Source organism: Neoarius graeffei, chromosome 1 (genome assembly GCF_027579695.1).
Source record: "Neoarius graeffei isolate fNeoGra1 chromosome 1, fNeoGra1.pri, whole genome shotgun sequence".
Classification (NCBI taxonomy): domain Eukaryota; kingdom Metazoa; phylum Chordata; class Actinopteri; order Siluriformes; family Ariidae; genus Neoarius; species Neoarius graeffei.
The window spans coordinates 76,959,307-76,981,562 of NC_083569.1; the positions used below are offsets into that span (position 1 = coordinate 76,959,307).

Below are 22,256 nucleotides of genomic sequence, written 5' to 3' on the forward strand. Positions count from 1 at the left end.
CTGCATGTCTTTGGACTGTGGGGGAAACCGGAGCACCCGGAGGAAACCCACGCGGAGAACATGCAAACTCCGCACAGAAAGGCCCTCGCCGGCCCCGGGGCTCGAACCCAGGACCTTCTTGCTGTGAGGCGACAGCGCTAACCACTACACCACCGTGCCGCCCTCCTTCCTAAACTCTGCATGAAATACAAAATATTTTAAACGAAGATTTTTTAATATTCACCTTGGACCCCTCTATCAAATGAATCTCTCCATTTCGACATTAGGTTTACAATTTCACAGAGTTTGATAAAAATGTACAGTCACCCAAGAAAAGTGATACTTTTTCTGTCACATCCATAACGCATCTTTTATTGGCGTTTTCTGGCATGCCCTAGATGTACTATGGGAATTGTTCTTGTTCTATCACTTCTCCAGTATGGTACAGCCTTAAAATATGCAACACCTGTTTAAATACTGGGAGACAATAAAACATGCACTGGGTCATTTGTTGCCATTTTGAGTTCAAGTGTCACGTCCATAACGCTGGAATTGCTCATATACTGACACTTGATTTCCCACAGCTCTGGCCAAGACCCTCACTTGTCCACTATTTTTAACTTTTAATGAAACTTGGAATTTTCACTTGCATTTTTATGTTTAATTTTAAAACTGAATGTAAAAGTGCATACAGTGTGTATCTGTTCAATTTGTAGAATAACAGTAGTCACAGTACTGATACAGCTGGGATTAAATGGATTAAAAGACACCAACCCAGTGCGTGGCAGCATTGAAACAAATCAGCCATTTAACCCAGGACGTGTCCCAAACTGTATAATAGGGTGCTCAATTCTGGTAGCAGAGTGCACTATACAGGCTGCACTCTTTAGTGCGGTAGTGTGCAGTTTTAGACGGAAGAACTGTTGAAACCGAAATGGCTTCTTTTTCTCTTCTTTCGAAGTGCACGACTTAGGGTTTAAGATGATGCCTTCTTTACTCCACCTAGTGCACTTCTACCTGTGTTTCTGACAGGAGGCGGTTTGGACGCGGCCAGGATACTGTCAAGAAGGAAGTTTGCTTCACTTTTCAGTTTAACTGGAAATCTGTATCACAAGACTCATTATGTCTGAGTGGCAGCTGGAGCACCAGTGATCCTGTGACGCCTCTAAAGCCAGATCTTCTGTCCCGGATCAGGAAGGAGGTATGTAGCTCTAGAAAAGCTTTTTGTTACAAACTGCAACTTAATTCTATACTCTGAAACTTTTTTTTTTTTTTTAAATCCGGTGTGTTTAAACGCTGATGTGATCAGGACATGCAGTCAACCTTTACAGTGCGATTTAAACTGTAACTTCATCTTCATATCATTCAGTGACATTCAAGCTGTGTAATAATCTCCAGTGTATCCTATAGCCTCCTACAGTAACATCTGTTTCACTCTGGAGCTCTTAGGAAGCCCTTTTCAGCCACCTGAAAGAAAATTAAAAAAAAAAAAAAAACTAGTTTCATTTCATAATAATGACAATGTCTGTCATAATTATGATCCTATGTCAGTTAGGAAGTACTGTCATAGTAATGGCTTTCTAGATTAGATTAGATTTGATTAGATAGAACTTTTTATTGATCCCTTTGGGAGGGTTCCCTCAGGGAAATTAAGATTCCAGCAGCATCATTACAGGATAAACAGAGAATAGAAAATAGAGAACTTCTAGATAAATTAAGTATTTACATAAACAACAAGGGCGGCACGGTGGTGTAGTGGTTAGCGCTGTCGCCTCACAGCAAGAAGGTCCGGGTTCGAGCCCCGTGGCCGGCGAGGGCCTTTCTGTGTGGAGTTTGCATGTTCTCCCTGTGTCCGCGTGGGTTTCCTCCGGGTGCTCCGGTTTCCCCCACAGTCCAAAGACATGCAGGTTAGGTTAACTGGTGACTCTAAATTGAGCGTAGGTGTGAATGTGAGTGTGAATGGTTGTCTGTGTCTATGTGTCAGCCCTGTGATGACCTGGTGACTTGTCCAGGGTGTACCCCGCCTTTCGCCCGTAGTCAGCTGGGATAGGCTCCAGCTTGCCTGCGACCCTGTAGAACAGGTTAAAGCGGCTAGAGATAATGAGATGAGATGAGATGAGATGAGAACTTTTTATTGATCCCTTTGGGAGGGTTCCCTCAGGGAAATTAAGATTCCAGCAGCATCATTACAGGATAAACAGAGAATAGAAAATAGAGAACTTCTAGATAAATTAAGTATTTACATAAACAACAAGGGCGGCACGGTGGTGTAGTGGTTAGCGCTGTCGCCTCACAGCAAGAAGGTCCGGGTTCGAGCCCCGTGGCCGGCGAGGGCCTTTCTGTGTGGAGTTTGCATGTTCTCCCTGTGTCCGCGTGGGTTTCCTCCGGGTGCTCCGGTTTCCCCCACAGTCCAAAGACATGCAGGTTAGGTTAACTGGTGACTCTAAATTGACCGTAGGTGTGAATGTGAGTGTGAATGGTTGTCTGTGTCTATGTGTCAGCCCTGTGATGACCTGGTGACTTGTCCAGGGTGTACCCCGCCTTTCGCCCGTAGTCAGCTGGGATAGGCTCCAGCTTGCCTGCGACCCTGTAGAACAGGTTAAAGCGGCTAGAGATAATGAGATGAGATGAGATGAGAACTTTTTATTGATCCCTTTGGGAGGGTTCCCTCAGGGAAATTAATATTCCAGCAGCATCATTACAGGATAAACAGAGAATAGAAAATAGAGAACTTCTAGATAAATTAAGTATTTACATAAACAACAAGGGCGGCACGGTGGTGTAGTGGTTAGCGCTGTCGCCTCACAGCAAGAAGGTCCTGGGTTCGAGCCCCGGGGCTGGCGAGGGCCTTTCTGTGTGGAGTTTGCATGTTCTCCCTGTGTCCGCGTGGGTTTCCTCCGGGTGCTCCGGTTTCCCCCACAGTCCAAAGACATGCAGGTTAGGTTAACTGGTGACTCTAAATTGAGCGTAGGTGTGAATGTGAGTGTGAATGGTTGTCTGTGTCTATGTGTCAGCCCTGTGATGACCTGGCGACTTGTCCAGGGTGTACCCCGCCTTTCGCCCATAGTCAGCTGGGATAGGCTCCAGCTTGCCTGCGACCCTGTAGAACAGGTTAAAGCGGCTAGAGATAATGAGATGAGACATAAACAAATAAAAAAAAAAAAGTCCAGCAGGAGAGGTATTGCACATTTGTCCAGTATTGCTTTTTGTCAGGCTAGGCTACTGCTCCTTCTCTTTCTGTCCTGTGTCCTCCTGTTACCCCTCCTCTACCCCAGAGAGGAGTTATACAGTTTGATGGCGTGAGGGACAAAGGATTTTTTAAGTCTGTTATTCCTGCACTTGGGAAGGAGCATTCTGTCACTGAACAGGCTCCTCTGGTTGCTGATGACGGTGTGCAGAGGGTGACTGTCATCATCCATGATGTTCAGTAGTTTATCCATAGTCCTCTTCTCTGCCACCGTCACCAGAGAGTCCAGCTTCATGCCGACCGCAGAGCCGGCCCGCCTGATCAGTTTGTCCAGCCTGGATGTGTCCTTCTTGGATGTGCTGCCCCCCAGCACACCACAGTGTAAAACAGGACACTGGCGACCACGGACTGATAGAACATCCACAGGAGTTTCCTGCAGATGTTAAAGGACCGCAGCCTCCTAAGAAAGTATAGCCTGCTCTGTCCCTTCCTGTATAAGTGATTGGTGTTTGCAAGTCCAGTCCAACTTGCTGTCCAGCCACAGCCCGAGGTATTTGTAGGAATCCACAGCCTCCACCTCGACTCCCTCGATCAGAACTGGTCGTGACCTTGGTCTGGACCTCCCAAAGTCAATGACCAGCTCCTTGGTCTTCGAGGTGTTGAGCTGCAGATGGTTCCTGTTGCACCACACAGCAAAGTCCCTCACCAGGCTCCTATACTCCTCCTCTCTGTCGTTCTATTTCATAATAAGAACATTTTCTCAAAATTATGACTTACTATCATGAGATCTTAAGTTATATTGGGACCAGATGACAAGATGTTTTTGTCTTTCATGATGGACACCAGGTCAGATTAGGCAATCATAGTGCCATAAATTCTTGCTGTGTCTTGGTCGGGAGACTGGCTACACTACAAGTTTGACCCCAACCAATCATCATTCTTGTCCTTGTGTGTCATCGGGGAGGAGGGTCATGAAATTGTCCATCAAAGAAGATGTCGTAGGAGTTCTTAAACTAGGCGAGAAAATAAAACAATTCAGACTTGCTTGACTTCTCATTGTGTGTTCTTCATTTATGTCACACTCCAAGGCCTGTTCGTCATTCCAGATGTTCATATCCAAGCCTGACGCTGGAACTTTTTCAGCCACGACAAAATATTTAGTCAAAATCAGGCTGGATTTCCGTCCATCCACCCATTATCTGTAGCCACTTATCCTGTCCTACAGGATCGCAAGCAAGCTGTATCCTATCCCAGCTGACTATGGGCGAGAGGCAGGGTACACCCTGGACAAGTCACCAGGTCATCGCAGGGCTGACACATTGAGACAAACAACCATTCACACTTACAGTCAATTTAGAGCCACCAATTAGCCTAACCTGCTGTGGGGGAAACCGGAGCACCTGGAGGAAACCCACAAAGACACGGGGAGAACATGCAAACTCCACACAGAAAGGCCTCCGTTGGCCGCTGGGCTCGAACCCAAGACCTGCTTGCTGTGAGGTGACGGTGCTAACCACTACACCACTGTGCTGCCCTGGGCTGGAATTGCGCAGTCATAATTATGAGTTATGTCTCTTTCATTGATAAATTGGTCTGTCCACATTCCTACATTACCCACAATGAGTACACATCGCCGGTCTGAAGTGGCATCCCAAAATACAAGAAGTGCAGGATCACTGGATGGGCATAATTGACATACCGAAGACAAGTCTTGCAAGTCTGGAGGAACGAAGAGATGAAGTGACCATATGTGAGCTTGAAAGAATTATAAAGGACCCTAACCATCTGAATCGCAGGTTTCTTCCAAGAATGGTGGCCCACAAGTACGCAACTAGGAACAAAAGTTGTCTTGCAATACCATTATCAGGAACTGAAAGACATAAGTCTTTGATCTCAAGAGCATGTCGCGTCCTAAACAACCGCATGTAGTCAAACTCTGTTATCCATTTTTTGGATACGTATTTCCATGACTTTGTTGGTTTTTGTTATAAATTCATCTCATATATATATTTTTTTCCCAAGATGAATAAAAAAGTTATCATTATAATGCTGTTCGACTGCCTGCTGCTCGAGGTGCCAGTCGCTTCATCTCTGTACACTCTGCTCAAACAAATCAACTTCCAAAGCATCAACTTTCATACCATCCAGTATCATCGTCCACACCATCATGTTTGTTGTCTCATCTCATCTCATAGGTCATGAACTATCTGAGCCGAGGCCTTGGTGTATCTCTGCATTCCACTCTGGGACTTTGAGTCCCTGGTTTGCTGGGTCATGTTGGATTTCTCATTCATGCTGTTGTACGTGTCTGGAAAATGGTGGGTGGGTGTGTGAGGAGTTTGGGGGGGAGGGGGGAGCTCTTGCATTTTTGCTTTTAGGTGCTAACAGTGAAACCTGACTGTTGCCATGTACACCATTGTGGCACCATTTGAGTTTCCCTCTGTGATATTGGAGCAGCACACAACTGCTAACTCTTCGCAGGAACAAATTAGCACCACAATCACTGACCACATTAGACTTATTTTGATATAAAGACATTTAATGTGCGTCAAGGTGGAGTTTTCCTTTAATGAAACAATGTTTTTTGTTGAATGAAGTCAGCTTGTGGTGTGTGAGTCATTTGGGTGTCTGTGGAGTTGGAAAAAGTGTGTTTTGCTCTGACTGTGCTTGTAATAGGACAGAAACAAACAACATTGCTCTTTCAAATCCATGTTTCGCTCCCTTATATATAAAATATAAGGTTTGCGATGGGAGGTTGGACAGGATAAGGAACGAGTACATCAGAGGGACGGCACATGTGGAGAGCTTGGGAATGAAGCTAAGAGAGATGAGACTGAGATGGTATGGGCACATCCTGAGAAGAGATGCAGAGCATGTTGGAAGGAGAATGTTGAGGATGGAGCTGCCAGGCAAACAAAAATGAGGAAGGCCAAAGAGGAGATACATGGATGTGGTGAGAGAGGACATGAAAGTGGCGGATGTGGTAGAGAAGGATGCAGAAGCGTGGCCGCAGCCAGCTATGAGGCCCCCGCGGTCCGGACCTCGGTCATTTTTAAGAGCTGAAAATACATTTATACGCTAAATATTCAACTGGATAAAAAAAAAAGAATAACATTAAAACGTCTCCGTAAAAAGTGCATTGTTAATTATGTTAAACGTTGATTCTGTCTTCTGTGTCTGTTTCGTGTGCGTGGCTCTGAGACCACGGGGGAGGAACACAGTGCAGGAGACACGTTTTTTTCATGGGAACCATCAGCGCACTTTCATCAAGCTGTTAAATTTACATTTTCGAAGCAGCGGAGTTGTAGCCTGCCTTCTTTGTGATTTTAAAAATGAATCATTCGATAAGCCAAAGCAATAGAGTGGAAAGTTTCAACTTATGTTTGCCTTGGATAACTTTGCCTAAAACATGGTGCTGTATACTGATTTTTTTTTTTTTTCTCCAGAATCTTTTTGTGTGTAGGTGTAACGGATGCCAGATTGTTAATGTATCTTAGTTTCATAGGCTACATGGTTAGGGTATCTTTTGTCCTCATTGCTTGGGCCAGATCAAACCATTAAACAAGCTTAAATTATTCTTACTCTTGCCACATACATGTTTTTTTTTTTTTTTTTTTTTCAAAACTGATGATATTCATTTCAAACACCATTAAAAGTAATTTCAGGAATAGATCTCTTGTGTGATGTGCAATTCACCCCTCTCATTTAAATATGTCAAATTTTTCAGCGTGCGCTTTGCGCATCACGGACCTCGGTGATTTTAAAATGCTGGCTATGGCCCTGTGCGGAAAACAGGGAGCAGCGGAGACGAAAGATCCGCTGTGGTGACTCCTAATCGGGAGCAGCCAAAAGAATAAGAAGATTCTTATAGTATTTTTCACAAATTGTGACAGTCATTTCACCAGTTTGTTTAAAGTTTTTATTTATCGAATTTGCAAAAAATAAAAATGCTCTTTTTCTCAAAGTCCAGTGAATATGGATATAAGAAAACAATTATTCCACTCAATCTCGTTGTACATGGCTTATAGCTAACTCGGCACTACGCGCCTCATCGGCTATCAGCTCATGTACGACTCGATTTCGTGGAATAACTGTTAAATGTAACATGTTTCCTGCTTCTTGTGTCTGTTAGCTTCATGTACTGTTTCCTAGGTTCATAATTCATAGATTGAGCACATCCCATTTTTGATGGCCATTTATAACTGGGAGTCACTTAACGTTCCCACACTCTGGACCTCCAGGAGCAGGAGTCAGGCTCCTCTAGTTTGCACTGTGTATCACTGATTTACTCCTCATAATCCCATTTGCTTGTTTGTGCTGTGGAAGGAAAGCAGATGGAGAACGGCGGCTTTTATAATGACAACTACAGCAGTGGAAGCAGTGATGATGATCTGGTTGACCTCAGTGCCACTGATCACGGTCTCCTTGAAGATCTACCTAATGACGAGAACAACCACGGCCAAGGTAAGAACGCAACACAAAACTTTTGTTTTACTTCATGTAGAAAGTTCTGGCAGTCTTTGCTATATTCTGAAGGCAAATTTCTCTTTCTTTTCTCTGTTCCTCTGCTTTTATTCTGTCCGCATGCCCAAAATATCTTGCTTTGTTTGATAGATGAGCTTGGCACAAAAATTCTTCAGCAAGGCAGATAAAATTTTGCCAGGGTGCATGTCAAATAAAAGTAACTGCAATAAATAAATGGTATTTGCTTGTAGTTGTATTTTGAGGTAGCCATGGCCTAAAGATTAGAGAAGCAGCTTTGGGACTAAAACCTTTTCGAGCTGGCATTCATCTCTAACTGTTGCATTATGAACGTGTACAATGGGAAAGTGCCAAAACGTAATCCAGGCGAGTTAATTAACACACATTTAATGGTGTACTTTTATAAAGCCCCTTTGTAATTACAATTAGGCACGCAATCAGTATGTAATGTACACATGGTAATGGCAGAACGATGAGATTTGAACTTGGAGATGATCATCACGCTTTTAATGCTTGTGCATGTGTTTCATGGTTCTCTAATGGCATTGTTAAATCCATAACATGTAACATGTCCAGTACAGACAGTATGTCCTCTCTCCACATTTCTGCTTTTTAGATACTGGTGACATTTTGATGATGTCAAACACATTTCATTAGAGGATGAGGAAGTTCACTCTTTCAGGATTGAAGTGTTATTTTGTCTGCCTGAATGATGCAAGACACATTTTTCTTCCTTCTGTCGCTGACACTCCGTTATAAAATATAGGAATGCATTTCTGACACTTATTTTGTCGCTGCTAGAGCAAGTTCTGAGTGTTTGAAATATGCTCTGTAATATATCAGCCCATATGTCAAAGCAGTGGCTGTAAACGAGATTCGCTGAGACCTGTGTGAGACATCGTAGGACAGAAGTAAAACATACAGCGGAAATCAAAGTGACCGACGTCTGCCAACGTTGTCAAAAGACGCGCGCGCCCTCTTTCAAATGCTGACGTAATCAAGCCGGAAGTTTTGTTTGTTTTGACAGCAATCAGGAAAGTTTGAAAAAAGTAGGCAGTAATCGTCATTTAAACTCGTTTTTGTGCAATATTTCGTTTGGAAAACAGTTTTCAAAATGGCGGCACTGACACCTGGCTGACACTTCACGTTTCTAAGTCTCGCATAAGTCTCGTGAAGATCGCACGGATAAGCGACGCCTGCCGCGGACCAAACGAACTAAATTCAACACGGCTAAAAACCGAATAGGCCGATAAGTATCATATTTAATTGCAATTAGTTGCCAATACGAGTCACGATATAAGGTTACTAAAACCGAAAACGTAATTGAATAACACGTTAATTAAGAAATAAAGCAAGTTTAAAAATGACTTCAGTTCTCCTTTAAGGTTAGGGTAAAGGGCTAGGGAATGCATTATCAGTGAGTGTCCCCACAAAGACAGACGAACAAGAGTGTGGGTGTGTGTGTGGGGGGGGGGCTCAGAGACATTTAAGAAACATTAAGGCTCAATGGGCGGAGGGTGTCCGGTTTGGTGGCATCAGGATTGTGTCTCTGCTTTTTGCGGATGATGTGGTCCTGTTGGCTTCATCAATCTGTGACCTACAGCATGCACTGGGATGGTTTGCAGCCGAGTGTGACGTGGCTGGGATGAGGATCAGCACCTCCAAGTTCGTGGCCATGGTGTTCAGCCGGAAACAGGTGGAGTGCCTACTTCGGGTCGGGGGGAGTTGCTACCTCAAGTGGAAGAGTTTAAGTATCTAGGGGTCTTGTTCATGGGTGAGGGTAGGGGGGAGCGGGCGTTGGGCAGACGGATCGGGGCAGCGTCCGCAGTGATGTGGACGCTAAACTGGTCTGTTGTGGTGAAGAGAGAGCTGAGCCAAAAGGCAAAGCTCTCAATTTACTGGTCCATCTACATTCCTGCTCTCGCCTGTGGTCACGGGCTGTGGGTAGTAACTGAAAGAATGAAATCGCAGATAAAAGCGGTGGAAATGAGTTTTCTCCGTAGGGTGGCTGGGCTCTCCCTTAGAGACGGGGTGAGAAGCTCGGTCATTTGGGAGAGACTCTGAGTAGAACTGCTGCTCCTCTACATCGAAAAGAGTCAGTTGAGGTGGTTCGGACACCTTGTTAGGATGCCCCCTGGACACCTCCCAGGGGAGGTTCTTTGGGCATGCCCCACTGGGAGGAGACCCCGGGGCAGACCCAGGACACGCTGGAAAGATTACATCTCTCGGCTAGCCTGGGAACACCTTGGTATTCCCCTGGAAGAGCTGGTGGAGGTGGCTAGGGAGAAGGAAGTCTGGGCTGCTCTGCTTAGGCTGCTACCCCCATGACCCGGATCCAGATAAGCGGCAAAAAATGGATGGCTGGACGGATGGATGGATGTCCTGACGGAGCTCAGAGCAATGTGACGTCGTCTTACCCATTCAGGGGAAATTATATCAGTTAATTTTTTCCCTTCATTGACTAGATCAAGAAAGGGAGAGTCAGAAAGAGCATTGGGGAAGGGTTTTTATGATTTTTATGGTTCTGCTTTTCCATTGTACTGTAAAGGTGAGGAGTTTGTAACATGTCTGTGCTTCCTGCAGTGAAATTAGATCAGTGTTTTGTGCTAAAAGCAGCGGCTACAAAAGGAGAAGAGGAAGAGATCATCTTAGTGTTTGGTTTTGGGATGGTAGGTTATCATTCCACTGATAATTGTTGGGAAGGTTGAAAGACAGGTGGTTGGATTTAAAGAAAGAACGAACCCTGTTTACTTAATATCGATTTGATCTCATTTTTAACCGGTCCTGAATGTCTTTACGTCTAGTGCTGAAATATGTTCCAGGTTTGCCACTGGGAAATCTGGCACCAACAACCGTCCCATGGTATGCATGATAGGTATACATTGTTCTGCTGCCACGTGATTGGCTGATTGAATAATTCTATAACTAAGCATGTAAATAGTCCGACTGAAAATAGGACTCTCGTGCAGCTGAAAAGCATGCAAAGATAATTCATTGCTTTTTTTTTTTTCCTGAAACAGAGATTGATCTGTTTTGCAAAATGTCCAAATGATGTGGCCTCCACTCTCAGGCCAGTAGCTTTTATTATTAACAAATGCACATCACAAAATGAAAACCTTATGATTAATATCCCGAAATTTATTTTGTGATGTCGCTTTAAGTGCAGTCAAAGGCCCAAATAAAAACCAGTGATTGGCTGTTAGTCTGTAGTCCTTTTGTCCATTGTTCTAGGGGATCTGGGCGTAGGGAGTAAGGATGGCATTGAGCACTGCGGACACAATACTACTCTGTAATAGTTCGGAAATGGCTCTAAAAAGTAAAGTCAAAGCACTGGGGAGATCGTTATCTGTTGCTGTTTCCTCAGTAGTACAGTTTTTCCAGAATAAAATGGCTTTATTGTTGACTATCGCAGTTCCTGAGTGAGGTGAAGGACAAAAATCTCTCGTTTGCTCCATCATAATCTCACAGGGGTGCTTGCGTATATGATTGTGTCTCGTAGCCCACTAAGTTTAGTGAGGTAAAATGGAGCGTAGAAAGATAAATCAACTCAAGTTGCTTCATAGGTGTTTTTATTACCTGATCCATGTTTTATTTGTGTTTTATAAACCTAGACAGCCATGGCCTAAAGGTTAGAGAAGCAGCCTTTGGGCCTAAAGGGTTGCCGGTTCAATGTCATGGCTTCTTTCACACTGAAATTTGGGGTTTAATGATGTCCATTATATATGAACTGCTGAATGTGTACAAATTTCCCACCGGGTCTGACCTGACTTCAAATTACTCGTACAGGATTGTCAGGGTGACTTACAGGAGCTTAGGAACCTCATGTCCTGCCCATCTCATTCAGTAATCAAATTTAAAACAAAATATTTAAATAATATTGGCTGGCTTTTTTTCATGCTGTATCAGATATCTTCCATTCAGCTAGCATGATACTGAATGAGTTGACGACGAGTTCAATATCATGCAGCTAGCTGAATGGAATATTAGATTAGATTAGATTCACTTTATTCATCCCACATCGGGGAAATTCACGTGTTACAGTAGCAAGAAAATGTCAAACAGATAACAAAACTGAAATAAAAATTAGACAAACGAAGGATTAAATACAGAGGGCTATTTGCATTATCTACTGTGAAAAAGTATAGAAAAATTGCCTTATTGAGAGGCTCAGAAAAATTGCACATTACAGGTAGACTGTGTGTGTGTGTGTGTATATATATATATATATATATATATATATATATATATATATATATATATATATATATATATATATATAAATAAAAGTATGCATAAAAATAGTTTAGGGCCTATATTATTGCACATAATATATCTGATATACCATGAAAAAAGGCCAGCCAATTTTTAAATTATTATTATACATTCCTTTTGGGTGTTCAAAGTGTCTTTCTCTTTCAAAATTCTCTCAAAATCTTCCATATTTAACGAAGCAAACCTGCCGGCCATGTTTGTTTTACAAATTGTTGCTCGCTAGCGCAGAAGTTTTACATCTCCGGTGTGTAATGTCATGTTGTCTTGACAACCATGCAATATCGTAAACCATATTCAACGCTCATTCTCCATTGGATAGAGTGATGTAATACACGTAGGATAAGCGATACGCTAACAATAACCAAATGACTGGAACCCGCTAGAAGGGAATAGAACACGTGTTTTATTCCATGGAAAAAGTGTCCTGTATGTATAATAATATATATATTGTTGTAACTTGATAATGAGAGAGACAATACTGACGAGGTTAAACACACTGCACTCTTTTTTTTAAATCCCACCTCAGAGATCAGGAACTTGTTTTTGTTCCTTCAGTGCGTCAATTGCCAGGAAAAACATTCAGTATTTTACTCTTATTGCAACACAGCAGTAACACTAGGTCATGCAGAGAGTCGCATCCACACTCTTCTCTCCCACAGTTCCTGGTCCCATGTGGACTGATTGTCAGCATCACAGGTCAGGCAAGGTCAAAGGTCACTGATTTCTGATATAGTTCTCAGGAACACTATTGGCCAATCTGAGCTGTTTCCCATGCTCTCTGAGTTGTGTGGCTTTGGATACGTCCAGGAATGAGAATTGCACAAGAGCGTAGCCCTGGAGAAACCAAATAACTGAGTCAGCGCACATTCATGGTGAATATGCTTTTCCGAGCTCTTTATCTTTTTTTTAATATTTCTGTCCTTCTCCTCAACACTCTGTTAGTGTCCTGACAAGATCACAGTGTACTCCGACACAATCTTATTGTAACCGATCTGTGATGTTTACTGATCCTCTTGTCTACACAACTCAACTGTCCTGCCACAGTATGTTCTGTGGATAACCACTTATTCTTAGGCCATCTCTGACCTGTGGAAATGTCTTTGCTTGTGTTTTAACTCCACACTTCTCCGGTGGAATCCAAAATAAAGGCTTGGTCCAAAGCTGCATTCAGCGCCATGTTTTTAGTTTAGTTTAGTTTAGTTTAGTTTAGTTTTGTTTCATGGCTTCATCACAAATTGACAATAAAATACTGAGAAACTAAGATATCAAAAAATAGTTACATACATCTAACAAAGAAAAACTAAAGTGTTGCCAGGCAAAACAAACCTCGCCCGGTAGCACTTGTGATGAATATGAAGGACGATATTGCGAAAAAAACGATTTTGACCTTTTTGGTGACCTTGATTTTGACCTTGTGTGTGAACATACTTGCCAATAAACATGGTTCTGATTCTAATTCTCATTCACAAACGGTACTGCTCTCAGCCAATCAGAATACATCTGAATGAATATAAAGGAAGATAACCATGAACAAACGACTTTGACCTTTTTGGTGACCTTGACTGGATGACCCTCAAAATGTTGGAGGCTCTATTTGAGACCAATGCCCATCGATCCTGAAAGTTTCATGAAGATTGGTCCAGCCGTTTTCCCGGAATATCATTAACTAACAAACAAACAAACCCCACTGGAAACAATACCTCGCCCTCGGTGGACTCCGTCCCGGGCGAGGTAATAAAGAGGTGTGACTGGGGAAAGGAACAAAACTTTTATCCCAATTGCGACCTAACCCCTACTTATTAATAAGCTACGCTATCTAAAAATTACAGAAATACTAAAAGGACATAGGACAATATACATTACTTTAACAAGGCAGCAATTAATGATCGAGACAAAAATATTCATAACAAATGAAGGTAAGTTACCACACTGAGAAAATGTAAGAAGGCACCAACGTGTGGTTGGTTACATGTTCTCAGTTACCCCTTTTCCACCAAATCAGTTCCAGGGCTGGTTCGGGGCTGGTGCTGGTTCACAATTCGTTCAACTTGCGAGCCAGCTGAGAACCAGTTTGCTTTTCCATAGCTCGCGGTGCTAAGGGAAGACACGTCATTACGTCGCTGTACACGTCAGTTACGTTGTTGTATACGTCATTATGTCGCTGTATATGTCAGTTACGTCGCTACGTTTGCATAAACCTTGGCGCGAATATTGAAGCAAAAACAACACGGAAGAAGCAGCAACAACAACAATAATAATGTATGACTTCGCGTTTGTACAGCTGCTGCTTCTCGTCGCTTAAAAATGGCGATCTTTCGCGGTCTTATTATTGTTGTTGGTCTTAACAACTCCACCCCCCCACTGACGTAAGCGGTTCTTTCCTCTGGCCCAGCAGAGAGTTGGTGCTAGCCTGGAACCGGTTTTTCTGGCCCCAGAGCCAGTTCTTTGTCAGTGGAAACAGAAAACCCGGTTCCAAACTAAGCACTGGCCCCGAACCAGCCCTGGAACTGCTTTGGTGGAAAAGGGGCATGTGTTGCACTTACAAATAGAAAAATTGGCTATATGGTGTCTACTTAAAAGTAGACGGCCTTTTGATTTCATAAAATCTGTGAAATTTAGTTCTAATAATAATAATAATAATAAGTTAAATTTATATAGCGCCTTTCAAGAAACCCAAGGACGCTTTACAATTATAGACAAAGAAAAAAAATAAATAAATAAATAAAATAATAAAAAATTAAAAAAGTAAAAAGTCCACCGAGTAGGGGTCAGGACGTAATTCCCGTGGTGTAGCAGCCACAGTCCCACCAAAAGGCGCACGAAAACGAGTCCCACATCTCCAGCACCGACGCCGTCAGCAACATCGCTCAACACCACGCCATGGATCCACACAGCGAGCAGAGAAGCTCCGCCATGCAGAGCGCTGGTGTGTCCCAAACCACCTGCACAGCCGCTGCGACGCCACCGAGCAACATCGCTCGGAACATCACGCCAGGCGTTAAAAGCACAGAGCGCTGGACAACCACGATGTAAAATGAGCAACAGGCTCACTGCAGTCCACAGCTGGGAGCACAGGCATTGCCCACGGCGAACCAAGGCCTGGAGGGAACCGACGCCCAAAACTGGGTCCGGAGCTGCTACACCACAACCGGCGGACAAAACACTCAAACATCAAACTACACAAACACACAGAAAAAAATAAATAAATAAATGAAAATAGAAAAAGAAATAAAATAAAAAAAGCTCCGGTAAGAAGCGGCAGCCAGAACGCACACGACATACTCTCAACCGGAAACGAAAAAAACCCAGTAACATATCATAAATGAATAGTCCTGTAAGTTGTGTTTTTTTAAATGAACGATTTATACTAGTGAGCAGAAGGAGGGACCTTGAAACAATTCACAATGTCCAATCCATTATAATCTGATCTTTGTTTATAGTCAATCTTTACTCGAGGTCTATTATGGAGGTTTAGTGACTGTTACTGTTCTCACTTGTGGGCGTGGCTTGTAGGTATTCTTATATGTAATGATAATAGCCAAAATATATACTATTTACTCGTCAGTGTGTTAATGAAGCAATCACACTCGAAGTTGTGCTGTTGTACTGAATATCGGCACGTCTGTGATTCTGTAGTCGATGCTCACAGCAGTGCTGATATTCAGTACAACGGCACGACCTCGAGTGTGATATTGCCTTCATATAAACAAGAAATGAATACAGAGTAAGTGACATTTCAGACACAATATGGCCAAATGTTCTGTGGCGGGTTTCCAAAAAGCCTCTTGACCAGAGGTGGGCAAACTACATCCCGCGGGCCACATCCGGCCCGTTGGCGTTTTTAATCCGGCCTGTGGAAGACAATCATATAAACACGATTGAGCAGATCTATAAACTATAAGCGTCAGTGTTATCACGTAGACAGGTGTTCTAGAGATCCGTCTTTCCAGTCAGTCGTATTCACGCGAGATTACATTTGCAGAGTGGTGCAGCGCGTGCCATGGAAGTCATTCTGGCGCCCGTGCCACTGATGATCTCGAGAACACAGGATAAAACTTTACAATGAGTGGTCCTAAAAAAAGAAAAGTGGACAGTGAGTGCAGGGTGTTCAATAAAGAATGGACAACTAAATATTTTTTTGCTGAAGTCCGATCAAAGGCTGTATGCCTTATTTGCAAAGAAACCGTTGCAGTTTTAAAGGAATATAACATCAAACGGCACTTTTCCTCCAAGCATGCTAATTATGCTAACAACCAGTCAGCGCAAGCACGGACGAATACAGCTCAGCGGTTGCTGAGTGAATGTGAGTATTAACACTTTCTCTTTTTAAAACTATGTTGGAGCTGTAATAAGATGGTAGTCACATGTTTACAGACATAATATAAAAAGTATAACTCTTAGTAATTTTGGTTGTCGTGGGTGGCTGCTGTAGTGCTGGTGTTTGTTTTTAAGTAGTGTGTGCTTTTGGGTGTCTGCTCCGCCCCTCATTTATGTCCCTGTCTGCTATTATAGGTGTATTATGAGCAGCTGACCTTGCTTCTGCTTATATCTGTTCCTGGACTTTTGCCTGTGGAGGTTATTCTGATCTATGAGTGGCCTTTTGGAATTTGGAACCTGTGTTTTGATTTTTTGAGGACTGGAAATATTTCAGTGAGTGACTTTGAACCTGAAAACCAGTTTGGAGTTTTTTGCTTTCTTGAGCTGTTTTGTTTGATTTTGTGGGCTGGATGGATCCAGTGCCAAACCACTGAACTGCAAACATGTTGGCATGGTGTGGTACCCAAACTGTTGAACTGCAAACATGTTGGCATGGTGTGGTACCCAAACTGTTGAACTGCAAACATGTTGGCATGGTGTGGTACCCAAACTGTTGAACTGCAAACATGTTGGCATGGTGTGGTACCCAAACTGTTGAACTGCAAACATTTTGGAATGGTGTGGTACCCAAACTGTTGAACTGCAAACATGTTGGCATGGTGTGGTACCCAAACTGTTGAACTGCAAACATGTTGGCATGGTGTGGTACCCAAACTGTTGAACTGCAAACATGTTGGCATGGTGTGGTACCCAAACTGTTGAACTGCAAACATGTTGGCATGGTGTGGTACCCAAACTGTTGAACTGCAAACATTTTGGAATGGTGTGGTACCTCTCCTACTAATGGTGGTTGGTTGTACTGGCAGGCTGGAAGTGGATGGTTAAAAAAAAAACACTCCGGTGTAAATCTACGAATTCAGTGAAATGTACAAAAATGATATGTACTGATATGTAATTTAGTTCAATTTAATGATATGCAATTTATTTGTATGTATAAAATGATACAAATATACAAATACACTGGCATCCTACTCATCCTGGCAGCTCAAAGATGTAATTTAAGAATTAAGTGTGCTACTTTTCTTACTGTCACGTGTGTGTGTGTGTGTGTGTTACTTTTCTGGATGGATCCAGTGCCAATCTATTGAACTGCAAGCATTTTTCTGCTCTGCCTTTGTTGACTGAGAACTAAAATAAATGTCAATCTGATCTGCATTTGGGTCTCTGTCAGTGAAGGCCTTACAATAACACTAAAGCTTTTCCGGTTTATGTTCGATATGTATGAATTTGGTGTTGGCCCGGCCCGCCTGGCAAATTTCAAAAGTCAATGTGGCCCCTGAGCCAAAAAGTTTGCCCACCCCTGCTCTTGACGCTAAGAGCATCTTAACTAGGAGAGAGAGTGTTGATTGTGCTACTCGCTTTGCCATTTAACGATGATCTTTGTGCTACGATGCTTTTGGGAAACTCGGCACTGTTTATTTTTACTCCACAAGTGGACATGGATCCCAAAGAAGCCACTCTCACTTTGTATATCTGGCTAGCTAGTTCACAGTGATTTTGTACATTCTCATTAAAGGAGCTTCTGGTAAAATTGGTGTCCCTTCATCCTTTTCATCTGATGAGCTTTCATATTATACGTCAAAAGTTACAGTGGAGGAAATAATTATTTGATCCCTTGCTGATTTTCTAAGTTTGCCCACTGGCAAAGATATGAACAGTCTAATTCAGGGGTGCCAGGGTGAAATTGGTCAGGGGGCCAGATTGTTTTCAAGTGGGACCTCAGGGGGCCGCATTACCGGCGTGACAAGACCAAACACTAAACAAATAGACATACTATTTGATATCATTTATGAATATAAATATTATTTATAAATGTTTGTTTTTTTAAATAATAAAAAAACAACAAAATGGACAAGGACACATAAAAACACAACTAAACTGTAAATTACTTTGATCAGATTTATTGAGAACTTGCACATAAAACCATGTCAATACACAGGCCTAATTAGACCAATTAAAAAAGATGGCCCTAAGTAGCCCTAAAGAAGTCAAAAGATGTGCCAAGGTTAAGTACTTCACCAACAGGCCAAGTGACTAAATATTCACTAGAACTTAATAATAAAAAGACATAAATAACAGATGGTACATTAACTTAAACAACTCCCACAAACTCCCACTCCCACAAACATACCCTCCCAATCATTACTTCACAGCACTATGTTACATGGGCAGACAAGCCAGCTACATTTTACATGTCGAAGCCAGAAGCCTTTTATTTTTCACCAGCTTGTCCACATTGGGGGACAGGCTCTGGGCCGTGGCTATTTTCATGACATCATTGAGATGTCCATGTGTCATACGATTGCGCATTTTCGATTTATTAATATTCATAACTGAAAATGCCTGCTCACGTAAATATGTTGTCCCAAACATAGAGTATTTTACCTGCAAATGCAGTGATAGTCGGGTACTCAGGTGGCAACGATTGGTAGAATGATTCAATACCAACAGATTTGTACATGTCCTTCAACCGCGTGCAGCATTGCAAGTCTATCAGTTCCATTTGCATCGCCTCGGGGACCTCGGAAGCATCCGTGGTGAATGGAGAGCCAAAAAACGCAAAGTCCTTTTCCAGTTCAGTGAAAACCGTGAATCGATTGGCAAACTCGTGCATGAGACCGGAAAGCAAGTTTGCATACTTGTCCATGCTCTGATGACTGACAGACAGAGATTTCAAACAGGGGAAGTGGGCTGCATTGCGCTGACAGAGCTGTGCCTTCCATAACGCAAGTTTACGTTGAAACGCACGGACACCGTCGTAATACTCGGTAACGAGTTTGTTGCGACCTTGCATATTAACATTCAATAAGTTCAGGTGTTCGGTAATGTCCACTAAAAAGGCAAGGTCCCTGGTCCATTCGGTGTCGTCCAATTCCTCCACAGGCTTCCCTTTAGCCTGCATGAACTCGGCTATCTCTTTGCGCAATCTGTAGAACCGTTTGAGCACTGCGCCTCGGCTCAACCAACGCTCATCGGTGTGATAGGGAAGGCCCTGGTGGATGTCATTTTCAGATAATTTTAAACAGTCTGTGGCGCGAATTGGACCGATGCAAATGGCAGGCGCCATCAGGCAAATCTCCGCCTCTGACGTCAATGCGATCGGCAGTGAAAGACAGGTAATTGTTCTGTAATAACTGTTCGATGGGGTGCGGCAGACATTGATGGCTCTCTGCCGGCCGAACGATTAGAGGGCCATCAGCAAGGGGGCCGGATTAGATGTTCATTCGGGCCGGATCCGGCCCGCGGGCCGCCACCATGGCACCAGTGGTCTAATTTTAAGGGCAGGTTTATTTTAACAGTGAGAGATAGAATATCAAAAAGAAAATCCAGAAAATCACATTTTATAAAATATATACATTGATTTGCATTTCGTTGAGTGAAATAAGTATCTGATCCCCTACCAACCATTAAGAGTTCTGGCTCCCACAGACCAGTTAGACACTCCTAATCAACTCGTTACCTGCATTAAAGACAGCTGTCTTAAATTGACACCTGTATAAAAGACACCTGTCCACAGAATCAATCAATCAATCAGACTCCAACCTCTCCAACATGGGCAAGACCAAAGAGCTGTCTAAGGATGTCAAGGACAAGATTGTAGAGCTGCACAAGGCTGGACTGGGCTACAAAACCATAAGCAAGATGCTGGGTGAGAAGGAGACAAAATGACTATCAATCGACCCCGGTCTGGGGCCCCACGCAAGATCTCACCTCGTGGGGTATCAATGATCATGAGAAAGGTGAGAGATCAGCCTAGAACTACACGGGAGGAGCTTGTTAATGATCTTAAGGCAGCTGGGACCACAGTCACCAAGAAAACCATTGGGAACACATTACGCCGTAATGGATTAAAATCCTGCAGTGCCCGCAAGGTCCCCTTGCTCAAGAAGGCACATGTGCAGGCCCGTCTGAAGTTTGCCAATGAACACCTGAATGATTGAGAGTGATTGGGAGAAGGTGCTGTGGTCAGATGAAACCAAAATCGAGCTCTTTGGCATTAACTCAACTCGCCATGTTTGGACGAAGAAAAATGCTGACTATGACCTGAAGAACACCATCCCCACTGTCAAGCATGGAGGTGGAAACATTATGCTTTGGGGGTGTTTCTCTGCTAAGGGCACAGGACTACTTCACCGCATCAACGGAAGAATGGACGCGGCCATGTACCGTAAAATCCTGAGTGACAACCTCCTTCCCTCTGTCAGGACACTGAAAATGGGTCGTGGATGGGTCTTCCAGCACGACAATGACCCAAAACACACAGCCAAGGCAACAAAGGAGTGGCTCAAGAAGAAGCACATTTAAGGTCATGGAGTGGCCTAGCCAGTCTCCGGACCTTAATCCCATAGAAAACCTATGGAGGGAGCTGAAGCTCCGAGTTGCGAGGTGACAGCCTCAAAACCTTAATGATCTAGAGATGATCTGCAAAGAGGAGTGGACCAAAATTCCTCCTGACATGTGCACAAACCTGGTCATCAACTACAAGAAACATCTGACCGCTGTGCTTGCCAACAAGAGTTTTGCCACCTAATACTAAGTCTTGTTTGCTAGAGGGTTCAAATACTTATTTCACTCAAAGAAATGCAAATCAGTTTATATATTTTTTTTATGAAGTTATTTTCTGGATTTTCTTTTTGATGTTTTGTCTCTCACAGTTAAAATAAACCTACCATTAAAATTATAGAACGTTCATTTCTTTGTCGGTGGACAAACTTACAAAATCAGCAAGGGATCAAATAATTATTTCCTCCACTGTATATTCTTGAAAATGACAGTTTGGTATATTATGATGTTGGTCGCACTAGTGTAGTAACCATTTCGAACTAGGAAGTGGAATTTTTACATGTAGGAAGCAGATGGTGGCGCGACAGACAGACAGAGTGAAGCATCTCACTGCTATGTGAAATATTAGCACTCTTGCAATGCAGCTCGATCAATCAAACTAGTGGACTGGAACTAACTGTTGTGTAAGTCTTTTAAAATGGATTTTAATATTGAACCAAAATGCACACACTCATTGTTTCAAGAGTCCCTTCAGTGTTTCAAAAGTGGCAAATGGGAACTAATAACAGGAACTGAAGCTTTTAGAGTTCTGGGAGACATCAGATGACTGATGACAAAGAATTGAGAAGTGAAAGAAATTCACTGGATTTTACTTTATAATATAAAATTGAGAAAATTCAGCTCTTATCTGTGAAGCTGTAGCTCTGATTTTGCATGCTTATCTGGTAAGAATAGTCGGGCAGGGTAGGGTTGCTAGATTTGCAGTGAAATCGGACTTTTTTTTTTTTTGGCTCGGAACTGAGATCGCAATTCTCACTTATACCAATTTTGTCAGGAACTATACACTCACTGGCCACTTTATTAGGAACACCCATCCACCTGCTGTTTTATGCAGATGTGGACAAAGTACCCAACTTCATTACTTAAGTCAAATACAGATCCCACTGGTCAAATGTTACTCCGATACAAGTGAAAGTTGTCCAGTCAAATTTTTACTTTAACTTAAAGTACTGAAGTACTTGCTTTTAAAAATACTTAAGTATTATCTCATCTCATTATCTCTAGCCGCTTTATCCTGTTCTACAGGGTCGCAGGCAAGCTGGAGCCTATCCCAGCTGACTACGGGTGAAAGGCGGGGTACACCCTGGACAAGTCGCCAGGTCATCACAGGGCTGACACATAGACACAGACAACCATTCACACTCACATTCACACCTACGCTCAATTTAGAGTCACCAGTTAACCTAACCTGCATGTCTTTGGACTGTGGGGGAAACCGGAGCACCCGGAGGAAACCCACGCGGACACGGGGAGAACATGCAAACTCCACACAGAAAGGCCCTCGCCGGCCCCGGGGCTCGAACCCGGACCTTCTTGCTGTGAGGCGACAGCGCTAACCACTACACCACCGTGCCGCCCAGCAATTTAATGTTCAGTCCGTAAAGTTAAACATTTG

The 22,256-nt window shown here is 43.1% G+C and overlaps 1 protein-coding gene across 6 annotated transcripts in view; it reads left to right on the top strand.

Annotated features, from left to right (window-relative positions):
* Window positions 1–902: 902 nt before the first annotated feature.
* Window positions 903–22,256, top strand: part of clcn5b (chloride channel, voltage-sensitive 5b) — a 59,933-nt gene continuing 38,579 nt past the window's right edge. For 5 of the 6 annotated variants that reach the window (XM_060929302.1, XM_060929555.1, XM_060929466.1 and 2 more), the window contains exons 1-2: window positions 903–1,180; window positions 7,493–7,630. In XM_060929302.1, the coding sequence (XP_060785285.1) occupies window positions 7,501–7,630 (130 nt within the window). In that variant the 5' untranslated portion in view covers window positions 903–1,180; window positions 7,493–7,500. The remainder of the gene's footprint in view (window positions 1,181–7,492; window positions 7,631–22,256) is intronic. The other variant, XM_060929388.1, reaches the window with a different exon arrangement.